Source organism: Suricata suricatta, chromosome 2, assembly GCF_006229205.1.
Source record: "Suricata suricatta isolate VVHF042 chromosome 2, meerkat_22Aug2017_6uvM2_HiC, whole genome shotgun sequence".
Classification (NCBI taxonomy): domain Eukaryota; kingdom Metazoa; phylum Chordata; class Mammalia; order Carnivora; family Herpestidae; genus Suricata; species Suricata suricatta.
Window position 1 is genome coordinate 91,534,103 of NC_043701.1, and position 25,320 is coordinate 91,559,422.

Here is a 25,320-nt window from a genome sequence, read left to right on the forward strand (position 1 = left end):
GTTCAAGCCCCACATCGGGCTCTGTGCTGAAAGCTCAGATCCTGGAGCCTGCTCCAGATTCTGTGTCTCCTTCTCTTTCTGTTCCTCCTCTGCTCATGCTTTGTCTCTCAAAAATAAATAAATGTTAAAAAAAATTTTTTTTTAAATAAGTATTTGTAAAGAATTCTTGAATTTTTTCCAAGTAGCTTTGGATCATGGAATTTTAGTTGGTTCTTTCAATAAGGTTTGGTTATATATATAAACTTATATGTTCATTTATATATAACATACCTTGTTCTAAAAACAAATTTAGAGCACCACAAATCCCAAAGTGGAGCATAAGAACTGTTAAAGAATAAATACAATGAACTAGCATGCATTCCATATAATTTGGGCTCTTACATGTTTCTGTGGCCCCAGGGCAACATTAATTCTATTCTTTATGTCAACTTTGTTGAAAGAATTATGTTTTGCCAAATATTTAAAACCTCTTCAAAAAAGTAAGTCAACATAAATAACCTAAATGAGGCTTCACTGAATGGTTGTGAAATTCATAGATATCTATGCTATATATCTAGCTAAGATTTAAAATGATTTAATAAAAAAAGTAACATATTTTTGTCAAAGGGCATATACAAAAATTTCAATAACATGGAATAAAGAAGGGGAAACATGAGAATACAAGTCTTTGTATTGGATAAATATAATTATTCCCAAATATTTTTAAGGTATAGAGTTTATTTGCAAGTACTGTGCATATTTTGAACTAAGATACAAATGGTTTTCATTTATTCCACAATAGCACCCAAAAAAAATGAACTTAGGGTTCCTGGAAATATATTGAATTTTTTCTTTTCTTCTCTTACATAATTCAATATGTATTATTAAAACTCTACCCAACTAATACTTAGACATTTATGTAAATTTAGGAGATATTGTGATTTCAATCATCAAACGTGCAACAATATACCCTTTTAAATAACACATAATTATAGAATTTTATCATGCTTTTCTTTTTTAGTTTTTTTAAACATTTATTTTATTTTTTGAGAGACAGAGAAAGACAGAGCATGAGCAGAGGAGAGGCAGAGATGGAGGGAGGTACAGAATCTGAAGCAGGTTCCAGGATCTGAGCTGTCAGCACAGAACCCCAGGTGAGGCTCAAACCCATGGACATGAGATCATGACCTGAGCCGGAATTGGATGCTCAACCGGCTGAGCCACCCAGATACCCCTCATCATGTTTCTTAATCACTGGCCTATGATTCTTTGCCCCTAGGTTTTTCAAACTTGGTAGGTTGTAGGTCACCCAGGTTGAAGCAATATTTGAGAGAAACCCCGCATCACTTGAGATAGAAACATTAGATCAAGTGAATGGGGCCGGTCAAGTCGGTGACTCAAGATCAGCTTGGAAATGAGCTTGACTGACAGCTCAGCTTTCTACTCTGGATGGTAGTGGAGTCCAGCAAGGACTCTGGGGTCCGAGTCAGCCTCAGTTCTGCCGCGCGTTAGCTGTGTAATCTTGGGCAAGTTACTCGACAGTTCTGTACCTCAGTTTCACTTCTTAAAATAGGGTAATAATAGTACTCTTACATCATGAATTTATTGTAAAGATTAAATAAGTTGCTATATATTATATATATCATCCAGAAGACATTAATTTGAAAATATTTTGAATAGAATATATTCTTAGTTTGAGTGATGGAAAATTTTAAATTGATAGAAAATATTCCATAAGCCAATGTATATAATTTTAGTTGGTTCTTTCAATAACGTTTGGGTATATATTTATTTATTTATTCATTTATATATAACATACCTTGTTCTAAAACTGGAATAGAGCATTTGAAAAATGAAATAATTTTTAATGTGCTATTTTAAATATTGGAAAAGAATTTCTTGGATTACCTTTTTTCAAGTAGCTTGACAACATACATCATGGAGTTTTAGTTGGTTTAGTATATGCTGGACACATGTTTAGAGATTCTCTTCTATTTTTTTGTCCAATTCATGCAAAATGTTTTTTGAATGTATTTTAAACATGATTTTTGGTGAAAAACATTGCTGAAAAAGAAGAATTTCTATTGAATAATTTGTAGAGTATTTTCCATTACTTAAACTGATAATATTTTCTATTACTTCACAGTACATTCAAAGTAATGTCTTCTGGTTACTTTATATAGAGGTTCCTCTTTTTTAATGAACCATATTATGGTGCAGACTGTATGCCAATTTTTGATTTAAGAGCCAGACAGACTTAGATTTTCATTCTGGCTCTGTTACATTGAGAAAGTTGGTTAACTTCACTGAGCCTTGGTTTTCTTCTACTTAAATAAGGGACACAACAAATAACACAGGGCTATTGTAAGCATCATACTAGATAATGATGCTTACAATCATACTAGAAAATACTAGATAATGTATCTTATAATTATACTAGATAATGTCTGTGAAAACATCTAGCTCAGGAACCAACTAATAATTAGCATTTAATAAATATGACTCTTTCCTCTTCCCTTGACTCTAAATCAGCAGTTCTCAACCAGGAGTGACCTCGCACACAGCTCCCCACCCCCACTGTGTCCAGGGGACACATGGCCCTCTCTGGAGACATTTTTGATAGTCTCAAGTGGAGAGTGTGTTTGCTACTGGCATCTAGTGGGTAGAGACTAGATTTGCTGTTAAACATAGTACAATGCACAGGGCAGCCCTCCCGACCCCAACAAAAAATATTCTGGCCCCAAATGTCAACTGTTAGAGAGTAGAGAAGCCCCGTTCCAAAACAATGCCTCCTTGGGGCTCCTGAGTGACTCAATCAGCTAAGCGTCCAACTCTTGATTTTTGGTTCAGTTTGTGGGATCGTACCCCACATTGGGTTCTGTGCTGACAGTCTGGACGCTGCTTAGGATTCTCTGTCTCCTCTTCTCTCTCTGCTTCTTCCCAACTTATGCTTGCTCGCTCGCTCTCTCTCAAAATAAAAAAAAATTTTTTAATAAATAAATGAAAGAAAGCCTCTTCAGTTTTAAATTCATGCTGGCCTAAGTGTACCTCAGTGGTTACCTATGAGTGCTTTAAGTATTCTCAGCTCTGTCTCTCTGTAAAAAAAAATAATGGTGAGATAGTAATAGCTATCATTTATCATTTATTGAGCATTTGTTATGTGCCAAGACCTGAGCTAAAATAAATGATTTGTGAAATGTCACATTCAATATAAATCCTATGGCAATCCGTAGAATTAATAGTGTAGACTTTTCTAAGTGGATAATTATAACAACGTTTTACTTTAACAGTGTCAGCTTGAGTGTCAGAACAATCAACCTGTGTCCAATTCCCATGTCTAGATCTTGACTTCAACAACTTGCTACATTGCGATGCCTATTCAGTCCTGTTATTTCTACCTTGGAGCTGTCTTTCTCTCTCAGTGCCCTCTGCTTCTCTTTTCCCACTGTCATTACTTTGGGTCACCATATACTCTTCTGAATTAGTGTAACATCCTTCTTTTTCAACTCCTGCTATTATACTTACTTACTCCTTCTAAACCACGTTCTTCCCTGCCATTTTCTTTATAAAATAAAAATGAACAGTAACACTGCACAAAATCTTGTAATAGCTCCCAGGGTCCTCACGATCTGGCTTTATCTCTTTCCACTCCATTCCCCTATGCATCTCACCCCAACAGACAGTTCAGTCTTAAAATCCCAGGAATCATGGTACAAGGAGATTAGTGCTCTTGTGAAAACTGTGATGCTATCATCAAGATGAAATTATTGAGTTTATGAGTATTCTTTCTGTGTTAGTAAGTAATGCAAGAGAAATTAAGGTCTTGACTAATTAGAAATGTTCTGTTAATGTGTGGTCGGGCAGGCAACGAACAGAAGAGAAGACAAAGTCATGGTTTCCACTGGGGTTTGTTTTCTATATTTATGGCGGGTGTGGCTATCATTAGATCAGGGAGTGGTGAGGGGAAGGACGGAAGGCAGTGAGTTGCTGTCAGGAGGCCAGAAGGAAGGGTAGAAAGGGAGAGGAAGCCAAGTGAACCCGCCCCTTACTGTATTGCTTGGTCTCCTACCTGAGAAGAACACAGCCCCTCTTATGACTTAACAAAAGCTGTGGTGAAATTACTGGTGGTAATCACTGGTGGTCTTCCCACATGAGCGCTGACATAATTTGGTGCAGATGAATCTGTGAAATGATGAGATCAACAGTACACATGCCTTTTATAGCTTCATAATTTGCAAATGTTGTAAATATAACAACAACAACAAAAATAAAGACAATGCATTAAAGAAATCAGTTTTGAAACTTGGGCTATAAATCTAATGCAGCTTTTCTGAGCTGTGAGAGGGCAAGGCTCAAACATGTAATGAGTCCTCACTAAATCAGATGGATTGTCATCTCTCCGAATCAATCCATCAAAGGCCAAAAGGAGTTTTATTTCACTGATAACAGTAATTCCTATGACGAGCTTTAATAAACACATAAAACTATACTCATGAGCATATACTTTTTTATCTATAAAGTACTAAGCACTTGGTCAGTAACTATGAATGGGAATAGTCTCCCTGGTAGATCCTGTGCCAAGTGGAGACATAGCCTTATATGTTTAATTCACCTGTTGCTCTTAGAAGATCCCCACCCCACCTCTGATTCTCCCATCCTCACAACTCAAACAAATTGTTAAATTTTATCGAGGTTATAGAATCAATATTTTTAATGGAGTTTTTATAGGGTAACAGAACCACTTCTGACATTCGGTTTAGAGTGAAACACCCCATTTCCTGAGCATAGTACCTAATGGTTCATTTGACGAATTTTCAAGCATGCTTTTGCCTCTTCACAGTTCATATAACTAAATTTCCATTTTAGAAGTAAGATGTGACTTCCTCTTATTGTTAGGAAAATGGGGGGGGTGGAGGCAATAAGATACCAAAGAAATATGGTTCCTTTCCTTAGTGAAGACATAAAACTAGTGAGCAAGTGATTAACTGTACAAGTCAAATGAAGTGTGGGAGTGGTTGAGAAAATGGAGGTTCATGGGCATGGAGGTTGTCAAGAAAGGCCTTGTTTAAAACGATGGGCTGTTAAGAACAGGTTGATGTTGTGCCTTGCCCTTTCCTTGCCAGAAGAGTTGTGGCTGGTCAGGCTGTTAGCACCAGGCCTGCCCTCCTGTGTGCATTCAGATTACAGAGTCCTCTGCTAAATCTGCTTACAGGAGGACAGTAGCTGGAGAAGCAGAGATGGTTCACAGACTCCAAGAGGGGGAGCAGGTGGGAGTTTCATGACACAAAAAGCGGGTCAGAACAAGGTGAGGAGACAGCAGTGAGAGGCCAGGAGATCAAAGGATGGTTTCAGCAAGTCCCCGGAGCAGGGGACACCCCTGTGGAGGCCCACCCAAGCATGGTTTGATTCACCCTGCTGGCCAATGGCAGATCCTTAAGAATGATGGAAGTGTACCAGGCAGAAAAGTCAGGCAGGCAAAAGAGAAGGCATGAGTCACACACAGATGCAGAGATGGCGTCAGCGTTGAGGAGGGAGCCACGGCACACGGTAGCCACTAAATAATGTGTGGCAGTGAATTAGTGGGTGTCCGGGCCCACAGCCAATGAGGCTGCAGGAGGCAGAACTGTGAGGGACAAGGTTAGGTAGAGCAAAGGGGCTGGGCCAGATGGCGGGGCCTTGAAAACCATTCGAGGAGGCTTGGTCAAGACGTTATGGAGGGTTTCTCATCAATTATCTGAAAACTTCCTTCTCACCACAGTGTCTTCAGACAGTCCGGATGTAAAGTCATAGCCCAGACCAAAAGGTCACAAATAATAATGACAGCAAACTCACACTTCTATGATCTTATTATAATTTTATGTACACACACACACTTATTGTATACATATATATAATTACTATAGAATGTATATTATTATCTCTCATTTTCAGCTCCATGGAATCACATTTCTAACTAGAAACTACTGTCTGACAGAACTATATCTAAACAACAACGCCATATTCGAGATAGAAGGTATGTCTTACTTTTTTTCTACTGATTGAACAGATTTTCAATTGAGTAATAACTGGTAACTATCATATAGCTAATGGCAGGCAAAAATCTGTTTTAATATGTCTGTTGAAAATATCTAGTGAAATCTATTTTTTTAATGCTCTTATGAAGACACCCAGTGGCTTAGTCATTTAAGAATCTGACTACGGGTCAGGTCATGATCTTGCAGTTCCTGGGTTTAAGCTGCGTCAGGTTCTGAGCCTGTTTCAGATTCTGTGTCTCCCTCTCTCTCTGTCCCTCCCCCATTCACACCCATACTCACTCTCTCATCTCTCAAAAAATGAGTTAACATTAAAAAATGATAAAAATAAAAAATAAAAGGTTCTTATGTACATATCATTCTAAGAAATGTGCTTTATGGGCACCTGAGTGAATCAGTTAATTAAGCGCCAAGTTTGGCTCAGGTCATGATCTCATGGTTTGTGGGTTCAAGCCCCACATTGCTCTGTGCTGACGGCTCAGAGCCTGGAACCTGCCTCAGATTCTGTGTCTTCCTTCATCTCTGCCCCTCCCCTGCTCGTACTCTGTCTCTCAGAAATTAAATAAATGTTAAGAAAAAAAAAAGCAATGTGCTTTAGATTACAGTTTTAGTGCAGTATTGTCATGTGCCTTATTCAAAATGTAAAACAATCTTTTAAATAGAAATTTTGCCATTCAAACTTTATACACTTTATAAAGACTTTATAAATACTCTTAATGTTTTTAGTGGCTATAATTTTTGCCAGCCAAATTCCTCTTTCACTCTGAATTAATTTTACATATCCAAGTGGACAGTTTCAAGTCAGGTATAAAAGTACCTGATGTACTATGATCATGAAATAAAAAGAGGTACAGCACAAAACAATTTTTAATATCCTATATCATAGGATCAAAATGGCATAAATTTCAAGATCCACCATGAGTAAAAGGCACCTGAGTGGCTCTGTCCATTATGTATCTGATTCCTGATTTCTACTCAGGTCATAATCTCACAGTTTGTGTGACGGAGCCCTGCTTCTGGCTCTGCACTGAGAGTGCGGAGCCTGCTTGGGGTTCTCTCTCTGCCCCTCCCCCACTTGCCCACACACTCTCAGAATAAATAAATAAACATTAAAAAAAATCCAACATGATTTCATGTACTGTGAAGAAAGAAAATTTTGCCAATTCACCTTTGATGTGGCTATTGGAAAGACACAACCCACTTTCATTTATGCTAAAAGTGTGGGGAAATGTGAAATTGAGAATCAACAAAAGTAATGTGAATATTCTTCCTGTTGTGTGAAGAAAGAAATTAGCTGACCAATTTCGGGGAAAGTACTGAATCAAATGTAATTACTCCCTTGATTGGCATTATACACCGAAGTAACACTGAAAAAACACAACAAAAAGAAGAAGAAGAAAATAACCCCTCTGGAATCAAACAATACAATGATAGCTACAGGAAAAAAATGTAAACCAGGAACAGTGGAAAGAAATGGACTCTACATTCCCACATCACACTCAGTCATTCAAATTCTTATGCTTTGTTGTATTCTTAATGATAATCCACATTCTTAGTAATGACTCCTTTTACCAGCTGAAATGTATTCTCCTCTTTTGTTTAGTTGGCCTGTTTAATTAGCATTGAAAACATGTAAAATTTTGTACAAAATAATATGTTTCAGGCCTGCACTCTCTACCTTCGCTGCATATCCTCCTGCTACACCACAATGAGCTAACGGACATTGACGCAACAGTGAAGGAGTTAAAGGGAATGCTCAATCTGAAGACCCTAAGTATTTGTTTGTATATTTTTATGGCCATAAGTCGAATTAGTAGAAGCACAGGACAGGTTAAATGTTTTAAGTTTCAATTAGGTCAGTGGTATAAGTACTTAAATATTCCTGAAAAGATGACTAAATCTCAATCTTTTTTAAATATGTTTTTGAAGGTGGAAAAATGTTTTGGAGAATTGATACGGCATGTCAAAGGGAAACGACTAAAGTGACAAAAGATTTACGTGTTTACACCTGTATGTTTGGTTTTATTTCCAATGTAAGTGTTTGTACGTATTAGGTGATTCCATGTATATGATGCTCTAGTATAGATACATCTATCGCAATAACAACCTTGAGAGGTAACTATTTTTAAATAAATTTGTTTGTCCAGGGCTGGGAGCAAAAAGGGAAACAGGGGAGTGATAGCTAAAAAATTAGGGGTTCTTTTGGGAGTGATGAAAATTGACTATAGTGGGGCGCCTGGGTGGCTCAGTCGGTTAAGCATCCAACTTCAGCTCAGGTCATGATCTCGTAGTTTGTGAGTTTGAGCCCCGCATCGGGCTCTGTGCTGACAGCTCAGAGCCTGGAGCCTGCTTCGGATTCTGTGTCTCCCTCTCTGCCCCTCCTCTGTTCACATTCTGTCTCTCTGTCTCTTGAAAATAAATCAACATTAAAAAAAAATAAAATAAATAAAATTGACTGTAGTGATGGCTGCACAACTTTTTGAATATACTGAAAAACATGAATTGCATACTTAACAATGAGTGGTATGTGGTATGTGAATTATATTAATAAAGTTGACACCAAAAAAATAAAACATTTCTTGAGACTTTCCAGTAGTTGAACAGAAAATTTCATTCATGTGTATTGAATCACCCCTAGGAAGGAGGTGACCTGCATAGGGAAAGACAGTGTGAAATGGGTGGGAAAAGTAAGTAATATATAGTTCTTGCTCAGTAAGCTTATAATTTTAAGGGTAAATAACCTGCACACAGTTGCAATAGAGGACAAATGGTTTTGGCTGTACCAAGTAAAAAGGCACTCAGACCAATGAGTGGGTTTTCAAACTTTAGTTTGGAGACTTGTTTACATAATGTCATGAAATTGATGGGGGTTTTTTTTCATATTTATTTTCTATTTATTTCTCAGACTTGCCTGAAACAGTGTTTTGAATACATGTAAAATGGTGTTGATGGTGGAGATTCTGATCAGATCAGTACATAGCGTAATTCAAGTTTTCGTACATTTTCAATGGTAGTCAGTTACACCTACTGTATTGGGGAAAAAGGACTTATGTGCTTATAGGTGGATTGTTCAAATCCAAATATTAAAATGACACCAAGTTTATGGGAACTCCATGCTTTGTTGTCATTGTTAATCTGAAATCTTGTAGATGTTTCCTTTGGGAAGAAGTTAGGGACAGATACTTAGGAAACTACAGCAATCTAAGCTGACTCCCATACCCGTGCCTCCCCTCAGCACACCCACTCGGGCCACAAACTGGGCAGGTGGTCAAGACCATTCACCCTCCCTTATTACCCTCAGCCACTCACTCGTTAGTACATACCTATCACCACTCTTTCTTCTCTGCTCCCTCTATTTAGGTTTTCATCATCTCTGGTTCCTTCCTGTCTTGTTCTTCTCAGAGCTGCTGCACGTCACAGGTCCGAGGGGCACACCGATACTGACTACACACTGACGGTGTCCCGTCGAGCTGGCAATATGGCAGCCTTGCCCCCTTAGACGCCTTCTAACATGCTAATAACCCCAGGCTTATTTCTGAAGTGTGGTAAGCTCTGTGAAAGACTCAGGGTGGCCTGCATATTAGAATCATCTGGCCCTTCTGTGCTGAACAAATGCTCCTGTGACTAAAAGACTGATCTGGAACTCTCACTTATCTTCATTTTTCCATAAAATGGGCAAATAGCTGGTTCTCAGGATTGTCTCAGATCGTAAGCTAACTCTGTAAGACATGTTTTAAAAAAGGATTTCTTGACATTAATGTTATTTTGAAACAGCAATAAAAACAAAACAGAGTTTACTGTGGTTTACATAAATTACATAATGAATTAAGAAGCATGCAGTCTGGAAATTCTCTTAAGTAGTAAAGAGATTTTAAAAACAACTTGGGGAAGCTGGGTGGCTGTCAGTGAAACACCCAACTTCTTGATCTCAGCGCAGGTCTTGATCTCAGGGTCTTAAGTTCAAGACCTGCTTTAGGCTCCACGCTGGGCGTGAGGCCTACTTTAAAAAAAATGACATTTTAAATAATAACCATTATAAGGGCAACACATTTGAATGTCTTTCCTGTTGAGAAGACACTCTCTTCTCATAGTCTCATTAAATCTTTACAGAAATCCTATGATTAGAATGATTTCCCCTTTAATAGGGGCAACACAGGTCTCAGAGTTTCAACCAAACTAAGAAATGTTGAAACTTAAACTCATGACCCGTTTCTTTGTTTAGCATCGATTCATTTGTTTGTTTAATAAATATTTAACATTTATTCATTCAGTCATTCAATAAACATTCATCAGGCATTCACTATGTGACCCTCTGCTACACCGGAACACAAAAGTACACAAGGCAGACCTGGAGAAAGATCTGGAGCTTATGGTTTTATAACTTTCAGCCTAAATATTTCTTAGCTGAAGGAACTTGATGCGCAACCAAATGGACAGTTTGCTAAATGTAAGAACTCAATAATTTAGGCAGATTTATTTTACAAGACAAGATTTGGAAGCTAGCAATCAGGGTCATCCTACCCGAGTCAACAGGATTATGCCCCGAACAAAGTGCTCAGGAGTGAGAGGACTCTGAAATCCAGCCCGCGTCTCCCGTGTTAAGCACGTATGTGAGCACAGAGTTGTGTCAGCCCCGAGGCAGCCTTGCCTCTTCGAGTTCTCTAGTTTGGGCAGTCTGGTACTATAATGTCCCTATCATTTCCGGTCACAACAGTTGAAGTGACCTCTACTTACAATCATAGTGATATAATTCAAGTTACATGACTACTACTGTTCCAACTGAGAATCTTGTAGTGGAATCATTTTTTGAAATGGAAAGAACGCTATGTTCAATTACCTAAAAGAAAAAAAAAGCATTTTTAGAAAAGCTTTGGTAGCAAATATGCACAATTTGAACATTTACCCCATTTTGGTTGAAGATATTATACAGGAAAAAGGCTCACATGTACCAGACTACTAATTGCATTTGTGCAGTAATGTGCTCAGATTCAGTTTCTCCGAGCCTCATTTACAATCACAGATTAGATTCAGCTCATTAATTAAAATGAGAGATCCATGTATTTTCGAGTGTTAAAATTTTTGCCTTTTCAAGTTGTAAAACCGTATAAAATGCTAAAGTGTTGTTATTATTCCACTCCAATTACAAGTTCTTCAGAGGGTGAGAAAACAGCCTGGAGGGAAACCTCTAATCCATTGCGGCATTTTCCCCTCCTTTGGCGTTTCTGAGGAGGATTGCCAAGAGATGGCTCAGGAGACACAGGGCTGGGAGCTTCAGGGAGGCCTACCCCAGCTGCCGAGTGTGAGGTCCTGGAAACTGGAATTTCTGACTTCCAGGCTGAGTCAGGAGGGCCCCACCTCTTCTCTCCAGGCGGTCTACCTTTCCACACCCTCCCTCTCCAGCCCCAAGTCCCTCTTCCCTCCCTTGCTGTGACCTCTTTCTACTCAGGAGATAGGCATTTCAAAAACCCACTTTCCGGCTTATGACATCCCCTGACCTTCAGTCCCCCTGCGTCTCTCCCAGCACACGGCGGGGGGGGGGGGGGGGGGGGGCACCACCAGCAGCCACAAAATACCTACATTCTGCTGCTCTCCAATTTTTTGTTTCGTTAAACTCCACTATTGGAACATACACTCAGACACCTGCATTGCATGAATAGTTAGATATTTTTTTATTAATTTTATTTATTCTTGGGAGAGAGAGACAGAGATAGAGAGACAGAGTGTGAGCAGGGTAGGGGCAGAGAGAGAGAGAGGGAGATACAGAATCTGAAGCAGGCTCCGGGCTCTGAGCTGTCAGCACAGAGCCCAACACTGGGCTCAAACCCACAAACTGCGAGATCATGAGCTGAGCCAAAGTCAGATGCCTAACAGACCGAGTCACCCAGGAGCCCCAGCACTGCTTAATTAAGATTTGCTTCCCAGAAGCTCTTTAAGAATTCACCATTAGAGACGGAATGCCCCTTTCAAGAGGGACACTGAGATCAGGGCGGGGCTATGATCTCAATGGCCTCCGCATTTGAGGCTCTACCAGAAATGGCTCAGGTGGGACTGATGAGGGCGTGTAAGGCAAGATGAAGTCCCACAAACCACCCCTGCCCACAGGTGGGATATGCGTGACATTCCTCAGGCACTCAGGCCCCGGCTGCCCAAGCACAAAGGAAAGGACAGAAAACAGATGGTTAAACTGATAGTCTCCGTAAGTTCACAAATATCTTAGTGAATTATAAGAAAAAGGCAATCTTATCAATAGCCTTCTCTAGGAACTCCCTACAGTCTTAATGATAAAGCTTTGCTAGAGGGAAAAAAAGGAACTTAACTTGACAATAGCCAGGCCTCCCATAAAGGAATCTTCTTTAGCATATGGAAAACCCATTAAGAAACTTCCTCTTGACTTAAAGTCCCCCAACTCCGCCTTCTATAAGCAATCACTCTTTACCACCCCAGTTCATCTCTTTCTGCCCGTGGGTCCTGTCCCGGGGCCTTAATAAAAGCACCTTTTTGCACCAAAAATGTCTTCAAGAATTCTTTCTTGGCCATCAGTTCTGAATACCCACCACCACTCCAAAACCCTATCAAGACCAGCCCTCCCAAACAACAGAACAGAGCAATCCACCCAATAAAAAGAGCCAACTGGGTCTTTGCTGTTGGTCTCGAAGAAGAGAATATTCTGACCCCTCCACTGTCTTCATCCCCTTCTTTAGTCCAGGTTTGTCTTTTATTTATTAATGTTTATTTATTTTTGAGAGACAGAGACAGAGCATGAGAGGGGCAGGGGGAGAGAGGGAGACAGACACAGAATCTGAAGCAGCCTCCAGGCTCCAAGCTCTCAGCACAGAGCCCGATGTGGAGCCCGAACCCACAAACTGTGAGATCATGACCTGAGCCAAAGCTGGACGCTTAAGCGACTGAGCCACCCAGGAGCTTCCAAGTTTGCCTTTTAAAAATCAGGGATGATTTCCATATTCAGTAAAAGCATGTGTTGTGCAGGGGCCCACAGGTCTTGTTAAAGTAAGATGGTGGTTAACAATGGAGATGCTGGGCGCCTGGGTGGCTCAGTCCGTTAAGCATCTGACTTCGGCTCAGGTCATGATTTCGTGGTTCATGGTTTTGAGCCCCACATCAGGCTCTGTGCTGACAGCTCAGAGCCTGGAGCCTGCTTTGGATTCTGTGTCTCTTTGTCCCTCTCTCTGTCCATTGCTGGCATTCTTTCTCTCTCTCAAAAATAAACATAAATTAATAAACAAGAACAACAACAATGGAGATGCTGACCTTGCTAAGTCACCTTGAGCCAGAACATCTTAGTGTCTGACCATTGACAGCTGAACTCGTTTCCACAGGCTGTTCTGAACAGGCACAGAACATAACTGCTTTCAAATTCTCTGTATCATTTTCCTTGTCTATTAAAGTGAACATGTTGGTACATTATTAATCACCTCAACTTTCTTCAAAGGTGGTCTTAAAATCCTTTAATGTTCATTTAAATGATGGTTTTTAATTTAGCTTTAAAAGTTTTAAAAAATTAACTTAAGCCAATTATTTAGATAACTTTTTTCTCTTCTGTTTCAATAATAAGTACTTCGTACATGTGACTCATGTAATTCAGGCTTGTGCAGTAAGGTAAGCAGAGACATTTTGATATATTATTGGATAGATGTAAATTGCTTAGACTCAGAATCCCAAATTAAGATAAGCAAGACAGTGCTGGCGCCGCCAAGGTGCACTCTATAAGTAGCCTAGAGGGAAAGTGGATTAAATCGTATTAACCTATTGAAAGTGAAAGTGTAAGCAATTTTGCTTCATAGTTTCTGAAGGAATGTACCCATACATCATGGAAGGCTTTCAGAACTTTCAGACACAGGAAACCGATTTTATACCTTAGAAACTTAATTTATGGTAATTTCAGAGCATCAGTCCCAAACTCATAAATCCAAAATGTTGAGTGTCTAATAGTATGGAAGGGGTAAGAAAGAGTTTGGAAATAATATTGCTTCTTTCTAAAACTTAAGAGCATGGGGGAAAAAGTGAAAAATCATAAAGATGAAATGCCTCTCAAATTATTTAATCCTACTTTTTAAAGGTAATTTAAGCAGAGGCTGGGCGAGTAGTGCAGTGTTCTAACTTGCCATGACTTAGATTTTACAGGAGGATGAGATAAACAGGGAGCCACGATGAGCGAAGCAAGGCTTCAGTATTGAGACACCTTCTTCCTAAGTAATGCAACAGCAGTAAATCTAAATGTGATGTTTTGTTTCGCGGAAGCTGGAAGATTTTCAATTTACATAAAGAAGTTACTTAACTAAAGACTAGGAGAAAAAGCCGAGAAAAGAAATGAAGTAGGAATGTTCTCAGAGAGAAAAGAGAATAGGACGGGTATACCAAGAGTAAGTGGCATTGGTGCTGGGTGGTTTGATGAACATCACAGGCAGTGGCGACTCGACCCCCCGCTGCTTTGACATATGACAGGGTTACGAGGTGTCAGATGTGATTCTCCAACACAGGGACCACAGAACAGGCTTCCACACGAAAGCCTCTGTGACTTCTTCTTCCTCTGACACTCTCACTAAAAACAAATTGTGTTTTGTTTCTACATCCTTGAAGGATGTTCTTTTCTCTTTCTGGCTCCAAGTACAATGAGCGATCCCTGCGGATCTTTTAAAATCTGTCTTTGTCACTGGTTTAATATACGTCCGTCCTATTCCCTGTCCAGTAGCTATAATTCTTTGTTACCACTTTAAATTCCTTTCAAGATTAAAATTTACATCATTCTTGTCACTCAAGAAATCTTTAAAAATTTCCATTTCATTTTCCCCTCTTATTTCCCCCAAATACCTACATATGTCCTTTCTTTAAATTCTTTGTTGCTCCTGGCTCTATATTTTCTTTGATGCCTTCCTCATTCTGATAGCTCTTGTTTATTATGTACCAGGTGTCTTCCACGGCCTGCTTTAACTCCCTCTAAAGCTCAAGTTTTCCACAGGGAACAGCTCTAAGTAATGGTTTCATTAGCCAGAAAAGTTTGTGTTTATATGTTAAATATCAAAATGGTTTATAACCTACCGGGGAAACATCCAGATGATTAACTTTTTAGGTTTTTATCAAAATAGTTCATTGTCTTTGAACCACGTCCCTACCTTCTTTATGTTGCCAATTGTTCTTTCCTGGGCTTATAGTGCTTAATATTTTCATGCTTTTATCAAGCCTCTCTGTATTTTACAGTCCAATGCTGCAAGCACGACTTCTAAATTTAACTTGTACAGTACATGAGCCCCATTTTGTGAGAGTGATAGTTGTACAATGGCTGGAACTCTTTCTACTACTGCCACCTAGTGGTTCTCCTTACCAGACGTATTTCCCAGAAGTGTTTTTCTAGAAATACATGTTGGCAGAATCCAATATCTAAAGATATTCAAGTGGAAACCATAAAAGTTCCATTTCATATTGTATTAAAGTAACCCTGTTTTATATGCCTAGGGAAGAATTGGGAAGATACTTCACGCTTTCCGTGAAAATAAAAAACTCTCACAACTTCTGGTTGAAAAATTTTTTAAACGGTCCTACACGCTGATGTCTAAAGTATGTGACATCAGAAATGCAAGGAGCTTTTCCACCTGCGCCTGCCTGCCCCCTGCAGCCACTGCACTAGACAGCATGATTCATTAGGTATCACGGCACCTGCACAAAGGAAATCGGAAGCACGTGCTTCTGGCCAGAGGTAAACAAGAGCAAGATCAGCACCTGTTCAGCTCTGCTGCTGCTGCGATCTGAAGCCACCACTGGCATTTACATAATCTGACCTATGTGCGATGGTTTAAAGCGCAGAAAGAAAACGACAGTAGATCAGTGCACTGCCTCTCTGCCCGTATCCACGCAGCCACCATTGTGACCTCTGAGAAGAGCCGAGAACCGAGTGAACAAATACTTAAAAACAGCACCATTAACACCGCCACAGGAATGATATCTTGCTCTTCCTTTACTAATTAACTTATGGACATGCTAACATTTTCTTCATTTGTCCCCAGCACCTAGCACAGTTGTTAGTAAATAGTAAGCACCCCGAAAATATTTGTGGGATGAATGAATTTAACAAACGGGAAATAAGGGCTCCTCTGAAAAGTGAGTTTGGGGGGGGCCGTTGTTTGGTCTATGAAGCAGCGTTTTACAGGTTCTTATGTTTCACATTAATTCTATTTCCCGTATTTTATCAAGTGATACATGAAACCGGTTTTAAAATCTGACATCTGAATTTGGATTCTCTCTTTGCAGGTCTGTTCCAAAACCCTTTCTGCCAATATAACCTGTACCGTTTGTATGTGATCTACCACCTTCCAGGAGTAGAGGTGCTTGATCGGAACCGTAAGGACACCTCTTGCAGAGAAATATTTGAAAGGCAGTCTTCTGGCTCACTAGCTTGAAAATGCTGAAAGTCCTTGAAAATAATTTTCTTTATAACTGGAGTTTTTCAATTATTTACTTTTGAAATTCTGGCTCTGAAATTTGCCCTCGCTTAGGAATTATTTCTCGTGATCACGGCGCTGGCAAGGCCGTCTAGCTGAGCGTGAGGACAGGTCTCCTTAGCCCTGATTTTGACATAAATGTGTTGGATGCCAAATCATTTATCCTCAGCATTTTCACATTTTATTTCAAAAATGAGTGAATTGGATTAAATCTCCTAAGGCCTCTTTAGGTTCTAAACGGTTTTCTTTGAAATCCTGTAAATATTATTAAGACTTACAGAATCGACAATAATTTTTTTGTGCATACACCTTTAGATATTGTAGATAAACCAGCAAGCCTGATTTATATGAACCACAAAAATAACCTCACCATGTTACATTTTACCCGCGGGGGGCCTCTGTTACCACCAAGGAAATAGCTCTGATGGCCCTTTACAGTTCCCATGGGAGGCTCACACAAGACATAGTTCAGACAAACACACCTTTGAAAGTGTTCAATCAAGTGATCTCATGAATCACTCTGTTTCTCTATAATGCTACAAAATAACATTACTATTTGCATTTGTCAGAAGTTACAGAGAAAGAAAGAAGAGCAATGATGACCATTTTTAATCACAAAAAGGCTCATATTGTTCAATCAATAGCATTCGGAGGAAAAGTAGACGCCTCATGGAATCCTAGATCACCGTTTAAGCAAAGACCAGCTCACAGAGTACCTCCAGGTATTTGCGGGGGGGAAATGAATTTAAAATTCTTCAGACTTTTGGTGGAAAAAATGAAATTAAAATTCTTCAGACTTTGGTTAATTTGATTATATTAATAATGGCTGCAATTTACAATAAGCTAAATCCTCACATGGTGAAATAAATATCTTCTGATTTTATTAGTCTAACTAAAGTGATATGCAACTTTATCTTCATTTATGTAAGTTAAATTAAATGAAGAAATGTGATAAGGATGAGATATTACCTTGAAGTTTTTGCTTTAGTATCTAATGAATATAAAAGTCTCAGTAGATAAGCTACGGTTGTTATTACCACCACTATCACCAGACAGTTTCGCCAATTAAAGCTGTAAGTTGTTGGCAATAGGGCAAAAATATTAAAAAAAAATAAAGATCATCTACAATTCCTTCACCCAAAAATAATCACTGTTAATATTTTGGTTGGATTCATATGCACACTCCTATGTAATTTGAATATTTTCAGTGATGTTTCATTAGTTAGAATTTAATTTCTTATATGTAACAGCAATTCAACTTCACTGAATCAAGGAAATAGAGATTTTTCTCAGCAGTGAGTACAAAGGTAGGGTGTTCAGGGTTAGTGCAAAGTTCAATGATATCATCAGTGTTCAAGAATAGGTTCATCTTTAATTCTATTCTCAGTGTGTTTTATGGTTACAAGGTGGCTGCTATACAGCCAGGCCTCACAAGGAGGTACAAAAAAAGATGCAAAGACAAAAGCCTTTTACTGGGGCACCTGGGTGGCTCACTCAGTTGGTTGACTTTCTGACTTCAGCTCAGGTCATGGTCTTACGGTTTATAAATTCGAGCCCTGCATCGGGCTCTGTGCTGACAGCTTAGAGCCTGAAGCCTGCTTTGGAGTCTGTGTCTCCTTCTCTCTCTGTCTCTCTGTCTCACACTCTGTCTCTCTCTCTCAAAAATAAAATATTAAAAAAAATTTTTTTAAGCATTTTACTCATGACACTTTGCCAAAGAGGCAACACAGATTTGCAAAAACACAAACAAAAAAAGATTTTCTAGAAAGAAAAAATATTAAAATGGAAAATAATTTTGAAGCAATTACCCAGAATGCAGCATAGAGAAAGCAAGAGACAGAAAATATTAATTAGCTGTTGAGACAAAGAGACATTAGAAACAGAAGGCTCTGTAGTAGGTTAGTAATTCTGAAGGGAAAAAAATGGAGAATCTGAGCATAAGTTGATGTTTGGGTGATAACGACTGAGGATTTTCCAAATGTGATAAATGATATGAATCCTTAGATTTACCACAGAGAATTAATCCAAAGACATAAATAACATATAACAGCAATGTCAAAAATCCCCAACAAAGGCAAAATGATCTAAAAAAGAATGAAAATGAAAATGTAGATTACCTACAACATAATAAGTTATAGATTCACAATAAACTCCAGTTTATGGAAGTCGGAAGACAGTGATCCAATGCCTTTAAAATGCTGAGGAAAAGTAATGTCAACCAAAAATTCTACAACCAGCTAAGCTAGTACAAAATGAGCAAGAGGGGCACCTGGGTGGCTCAGTAGCCCAAGCGTCCAACTTGGCTCCAGTCACAGTCTCACAGATCCTGGGTTTGAGACCCACATCTCACTCTGCTCTCAGTGTGGAACCCACTTCAGATCCTCTGTTTCTCTCTCTCTCTCTCTCTCTCTCTCCCCCTCCTCCACTCATGCTTGCTCTATCAAAAATAAGACATTTTTTAAAAATGAGCAAGAGAAAAAAGTGGCAAAATCAAGACTTTCCCCTCAACCTTTTAATGTGAAATTTTCCTGACATAGGAAAAGTTGAAAGACTGTTAAATACTTACATATGCCCATATATATTCAGTAATTAGTACTGTTCTGCCATGTTCACCACCCTTCATATATGAAGCTCTGCCTTTTTATTCAAGAAGAACCTCCTCAGAAGCTTCTACTTACATCTGATTGGTCATCCCCAACTTCATGTAAATTGGAAAACATCAAAATGCCACTGAACCATTTAGATGTTTCAGTAGGAGATATCATGACTCTTCACTTCTAAATAATTGAGCCTGCAAGTTTAAAAATTAAAAAATTAGGGCATTCTTCTATATACCTACAATGCCATTATCATACCTAAAAAATAACTATAAGCATACTCATATTATGTAATATGTAGTAATACATATTCAAATGTTCCCAGCTGTTCCAAGATGGCTTCTATAGCCACTCTTTCAAAGCAGAATCCAATCAAGGTTCCTAATAATATTTGGTTGTTATGGACCTTTACTCTTTTTAAATTTAAAGTGGATTAAAAATGTTTCCACAGGGGCGACTGGGTGGCTCAGTCGGTTAAGCCTCCGACTTCGGCTCAGGTCAGATCTCACGTTCGTGGGTTCGAGCCTCGCATCAGCTAGCTGACAGCTAGCTCAGAACCTGGAGCCTGCTTCCGGTTCTGTGTCCTTCTCTCTCTGCCCCTTCTCCTCTCATGCTCTGTCTCTCTCTGTATCAAAAATAAATAAAACATTAAAAAAAATTAAAAAAAAATGTTTCCACAACTTTTTGAGGGACCAGGCCAGTTAAATCGTAGAATGCGTCTATTTGTATGATTATTTTCACAAGATGCCATTCAACATGTTCCTTTACCCACTTCATGTCCCAGAGAATAGAAGAAACATCTGTTAGGCCATGTTCTGGCTGCAGAAATGTGTAGAGCAGTGGTTCTCAAAGTGTGGCCCCCAAACCACTAGCAGCAGCGTCGCTTAAGAATCTGTGACAAATGTAAATTCTTGCCCCAAAAGAGATTGACTAAATTAGAAACTCAAGGGACCCAGAAAGCTGTGTTTGAACAAGCCTTTCAGGTGATTCTAGTACACACCCCAGTTAGAGAACAACTAGCCGAGGGGCAAGAATACAAGCTTTGGGATCAGCTCCCCTGGGCTTGAATACCAGCTGTGCTAGTACATAAAAGTTTTATTAATCTGGACATTAGTGTGCTTCAGCCTTCTGATTTTTAAAACTAGGGACAGACAATATCATCCTCAGGCTGTCACGGTGCTTAGTATGTAAAACATTGCCACGAACACCTGATCTGACACCTATGAAGTAAGTGCATGATAAACTGAACTGTTTTATTAGTCTCCTCCTTGGGTTTTTTTTTTCACTTCATGTAAGATGGCCAAACTGAATGTGATCAGATTAGTGCGAGCGAGCCATGCTGTGGCAGGAAATGCATCTCTGGATAGAAAATCTCCACTCGTAATACAAGCCCTGTAAGGCCACACCGTCTGTTCTTCAGTGCTTCAGTCCTTACAAGTATGAGGAAGACAGCTGACCACTACTTTAGCGCTTTACCATTCTTTGGTGCAACCAGATTGCTGAAAAAACTATCATCCTTTTATTCTCTCTACTACTTTTCATATTAAACCTCCAAAAAACGATATCAAAGGAAGAAAGAATAGCGAAAGTGTTTCACTGCATGTGAGAGTTTTTCTCCAGAATTCATAGCTATGTTGCCTGTAGCCCTCCTGAAAATGAGGATGACTCTACTCTACTCATTTCCTACAAAATGCCAATATATCAGAGCAACTCAATAGTATTTTGAGCGCAATACTTTAGTCCCACTCACTTTAGCTTATCTTAATAGCCAAACATGTAAATTGAAACTAATAAAACCCACTATGTAAGTTTTTCAAATATGTCTTACAGTTTTATAGTTTCTATATTTGTTTTGATATGGTTCATCTTGCTGTGACATACATTTGGACTCTGAATTCTTTAATTGGAAAGAAACGATACTTCAAATTATTCATAAGGCCATTTTAACACCACATTTTGATTTCATTATCTTTAACCTTAAATTGGCAAAGAAACCTATTATATTCAAACAGCTTGAGTGAGGTCAACTTGGAGTTTCTTCAAATCCCACCTGGCCATCCGTATAAAATGGGTAAAAGACATGCATCTATTTCCATTAATTGATTTCCATTAATTATCATGCTTATTGTATGATAACCAGTAACTTCAGAATTAGAACCCTGTGGGCTTTTGTAGAGCTTTAAGGAAGTAGACATTTGCAGATTTCCCATCCACTACCTAAATACGAATAGACATTAAGGGTGATTAAAATAAATGAAAATATCAATAAATTTATTTTTTTTCTTTTTTTAATGTTTTATTTACTCTTAAGAAAGAGAGAGACAGAGCATGAGTGGGTGAGGGGCAGAGGGAGAGAGTGACACAGAATCCGAAGCAGGCTCCAGCCTCTGAGCTGTCAGCACGGAGTCCGGCACGGGGTTCGAACTCCCAAACAGTGAGATCATGACCTGAGCCGAAGTTGGACGCTGAACCGACTGAGCCACGTGGCGCCCTATCAATAAAAATGTAAAATGACTAGTAGGGGTGTAAGTGAAACTGCTGGATTTCTATATTTGCTCTTCACCTCCGAGCAAGACATAACTCCAGGGCTAAGACCAAGTCCAGGACGATGCCCCAGAGCCCAGGCCTAGCAGCTGAGGCATGTGTTGATCAGGAAGAGAGAAAAAGAAAACCAAAAAACATAAAAAATTTTTTAAAAAATCAGGTAGACTATTTAGCAAATGGATAGTTCACCAAAGTGGGTAAATCCAGATATAAGGCAAGGAGGATAGAATCCAGAGAAAAATAAAAATTAAAACTTTTGAACTGAGAGATCAGTGCCCTGGGAAGCCAGGTCTTAAAAACATCTGATTCTGAATAGTAATGACACTAGGCACATCCAGGAAACCAAACGCCAAGTGCTCTTTGTGCACGAAGCCTCAGAGAGGTGCCAGAGATCAATGTGAGAACCGGAGATTGGTTGGCAATTGAGAAAACTGCAGAGTCAGAAGAATTTCTGAAGGTAAAAATCATCGGTCAGTAGAGCGTGATTTGGAAGCCACAACAGGGGCGCAATGGAGTAGTGCCATGGAGCCGTCCTGGCCACAGAAATAAAAACACTTTCTTAGGGAAGCATCGCAAGGGAAATTAAATTCCAGAGAGATTAAATATCTAAATATAAATGAACTGAAAAGCACTTGGGGAGAAAAACTTTTATAAGCCCAAGGAGAAGAAGTACAATCAAAGTGTTACACAAAGACTCAGGGCCATAAAAAGAAAAGTTGACAGATTTAAACTACATAAAAATATAAGCCATTTTATGATATAGGAACAAAATTAAAAGACAGAACAGAAACAAATCTTTGCAATATATACAATAGACAAAAGTTAATTCTTATATTAAAGGGTTCCTATAAATCAATTTGTAAATGCCAAATTTTAAAAAAAGTGACAAAAGCTATGAACAAGACATTTAGAGAAGGAAATAAATGTGATGTCTGTATATCAGCTTTACTAGTGAGCAAATAAATGCAAAATAAAACAGAGATAGTATTTTCATCCTGCAGATATGCAAATATTGAAAAGGTTAATAAAGGTTAAGAGGAAAAAGCACAACTTACAAATTACTGATGGGAGTGTAAACTAGCTTAACTTTTTTTTTTGCCATATGATGGCATCTGTTAATATATAAAATGTGCTAGTGATTCAAAACAGCAATTAAATGTGAAGTCTCTTTTGCAAAATATTTGTACATATAAACAAAGATGTATGTATAAAGCTGCTCAGTGAAACACTTTGAGTAAAAGAAAAACTAATGAAAACACTGAATGGTCCTTCATAGAAGAATATTAAGTGATGGCACATGCCTACAATATGAACTGTTGCACTTGAGAATTATTCCATGGAGTATTGAGTATAAAGAAATACATCATGGAGTAATAAAATAAAGAGTATGACAAAATTGGAACTGAGTTCACATATGTGTATGAGCACACATGCATATGCACATAGGAGGCTGGAAATGTACACACAAAACTCTTAATAGTGATACCTGAGGTAAGAGGAATGTGAAAAATCAAAGGGAGATTTCACTTTCTACTATTTTCTAGTTTATATTCATTATCAGCAAAATGTGCATTTTGTAATTAAAACATATAGAAGTGGTGCCTGGCTGGCTCAGGCAGAAGAGCATGGGACTCCTCATCACAGGGTCGTGAGTTCAAGCCCCACAATGGGTGTAGAGATTACTGATAGATAGATAGATAGATAGATAGATAGATAGATAGATAGATAGATAGATAGATTGAATGTAAATTCTAAAAAAAAAAAAAAAAATCACAGGAAGAGAACCTGGGGAAGGAAATCAGAAAGGGAATGGTCAGCCATTCGTGAAGGGAACAATGCCATGAAGTCCTCTAAGGCAGCGGCTATTTGCTCCCTGCTGCTTGTGGTATTGTGGGCTTTGGTGGCCCGACAGGTGCTGGTACATTCCATGTCTGTCCTGGCACCAGGCCTCTGGAGAGGAATGAACAAAACAATGACAGTCTCTGGAAGATACCATAAGAAATCCCGGCTTTGAGGACTAGCCTTTGAGCTCCAAAGCTGGGGAAGATGAAGATTCTTGTGATCTAGGATTTGTTTATTCTGTTTCTTTTGAAGTTAAGGCCAAGAATCCAAAAGGTTTAAACTGTCCCAAATATTTCTCCTCATTTGGTCTGGCAGTCCATTTATAGACACCTGTGTCTATCGGAGAAAAGGGATCAGTTCCTGCACATGAGACTGAATATCTTAATGACAAAAATCCCCACTTGGATGCCACTAGTAATTCTGTTCTCAGAGTTTTGAGATATGTATTGAATTAAAGGAGTTGCTGCAAATTTAAGGCAAACCGAAGGCCCTATAACTAAGACAAAAGTTCAGTTTGAGCATAAGAATCAAGGCAATTTTGATGGATTGAATTATTTATCCAAATGATTATTCAAAGAGAGCTGTGCTATAGACTCTTCCTTTATAGCACTGTTCTACTGTTTTAAAATGCTGAATAAGTATTTGAAAAATACTAACTTAGAAATGGTTTTTTTTTTTTTAGATTTTGCATTTGGGAATAATGTAGACAAGTAAGTGACTTTTTAACTTTACTTTTATTATCAAATTATTTTATAATTGTATTGACTTTACATCATCTTCATTTCTCAAATAGATTCTAATGAGTTAAAAATGACTAACTCTTCAATAAATGGGAAAAATTGCAATCTTTCTGTGACAAATAAGCTCAAGCAATTTTATTCATATTTGACATATTTAGGTTTTTTATATTATCATTATAACCAGAAATAAATGAAAAGCTGATTTGGTGCATAAAAGATAAAACCTAAGAATTATTAGCATATTACAAATGTTTAATGTTTCTCTAAATATGTTCAGTAAAAGGTTATGGAGATTAACATATATTCACTGGAATTACAGTTTCAAAAGTAAATACTTCATTAAACTATGAAAAAATTTCAAATTCAAGAAGATTGATGAATTTTACAGTCATTATTCTTTTTAAATTTTGCACTTAGGTATTTTTTCCATTGGATTCAGGGCTGAAAAAATAGTCTTCCCAAGCACACTTATAAAATACAGCATAGAGGCACCTGGGTGGCTCAGTCAGTTAAGCCTCCGGCTTCGGCTCAGGTCAGATCTCACGGTCGTGGGTTCGAGCCCTGCATTGGGCTCTGTGCTGACAGCTAGCTCAGAGCCTGGAGCCTGCTCCAGTTCTGTGTCTCCTCTCTCTGCCCCTCCCCCTCTCATGCTCTGTCTCTCTCAGTATCAAAAATAAATAAAACAAAAAAAATTAAAAAAAAATAATAAAATAAAATAAAATACAGCATAAAGTGGGGGTGGTTGGGTGGCTCAGTCAGTTGAGTCCGGCTTTGGCCCAGGTCATGATCTCACGGTTCGTGAGTTCAAGCCCCATGTTGAGCTCTCTGCTGTTAGCACAGAGCCCACTTTGGACCCTCTTTTCTCCCCCTCTCTCTCTGCCCCTTCCTCACTCACTCTCTCAAAAATAATTTTTAAAATATTAAAAATGCCATTAGAGGACCTCATGGCATTTTTCAAAAAATTAAAAATGCCATTAGAGGACCTCATGGCATTTTTTTTAAAAGTTTAAAAAAATGATAAAATATAGCATAATGTAAAAATAGTAACTTTCTAATAAAATGTACTTACGATACTAACATGCATATGACATCTACAAATATTTTAATAATCTCATTTAACACTGGTTTCAAA

The 25,320-nt window shown here is 38.5% G+C and overlaps 1 protein-coding gene across 7 annotated transcripts in view; it reads left to right on the plus strand.

Moving 5' to 3' along the window:
- LRRC72 (leucine rich repeat containing 72) overlaps positions 1 to 25,320 on the plus strand; it is a 43,159-nt gene that overhangs the window by 16,924 nt on the left and 915 nt on the right. For 6 of the 7 annotated variants that reach the window (XM_029957534.1, XM_029957583.1, XM_029957566.1 and 3 more), the window contains 5 exons: positions 5,911 to 5,992; positions 7,675 to 7,791; positions 16,275 to 16,364; positions 17,035 to 17,187; positions 24,131 to 24,158. In XM_029957534.1, coding sequence (XP_029813394.1) covers positions 5,911 to 5,992; positions 7,675 to 7,791; positions 16,275 to 16,364; positions 17,035 to 17,187; positions 24,131 to 24,158 — 470 coding nt within the window. The remainder of the gene's footprint in view (positions 1 to 5,910; positions 5,993 to 7,674; positions 7,792 to 16,274; positions 16,365 to 17,034; positions 17,188 to 24,130; positions 24,159 to 25,320) is intronic. The other variant, XM_029957544.1, reaches the window with a different exon arrangement.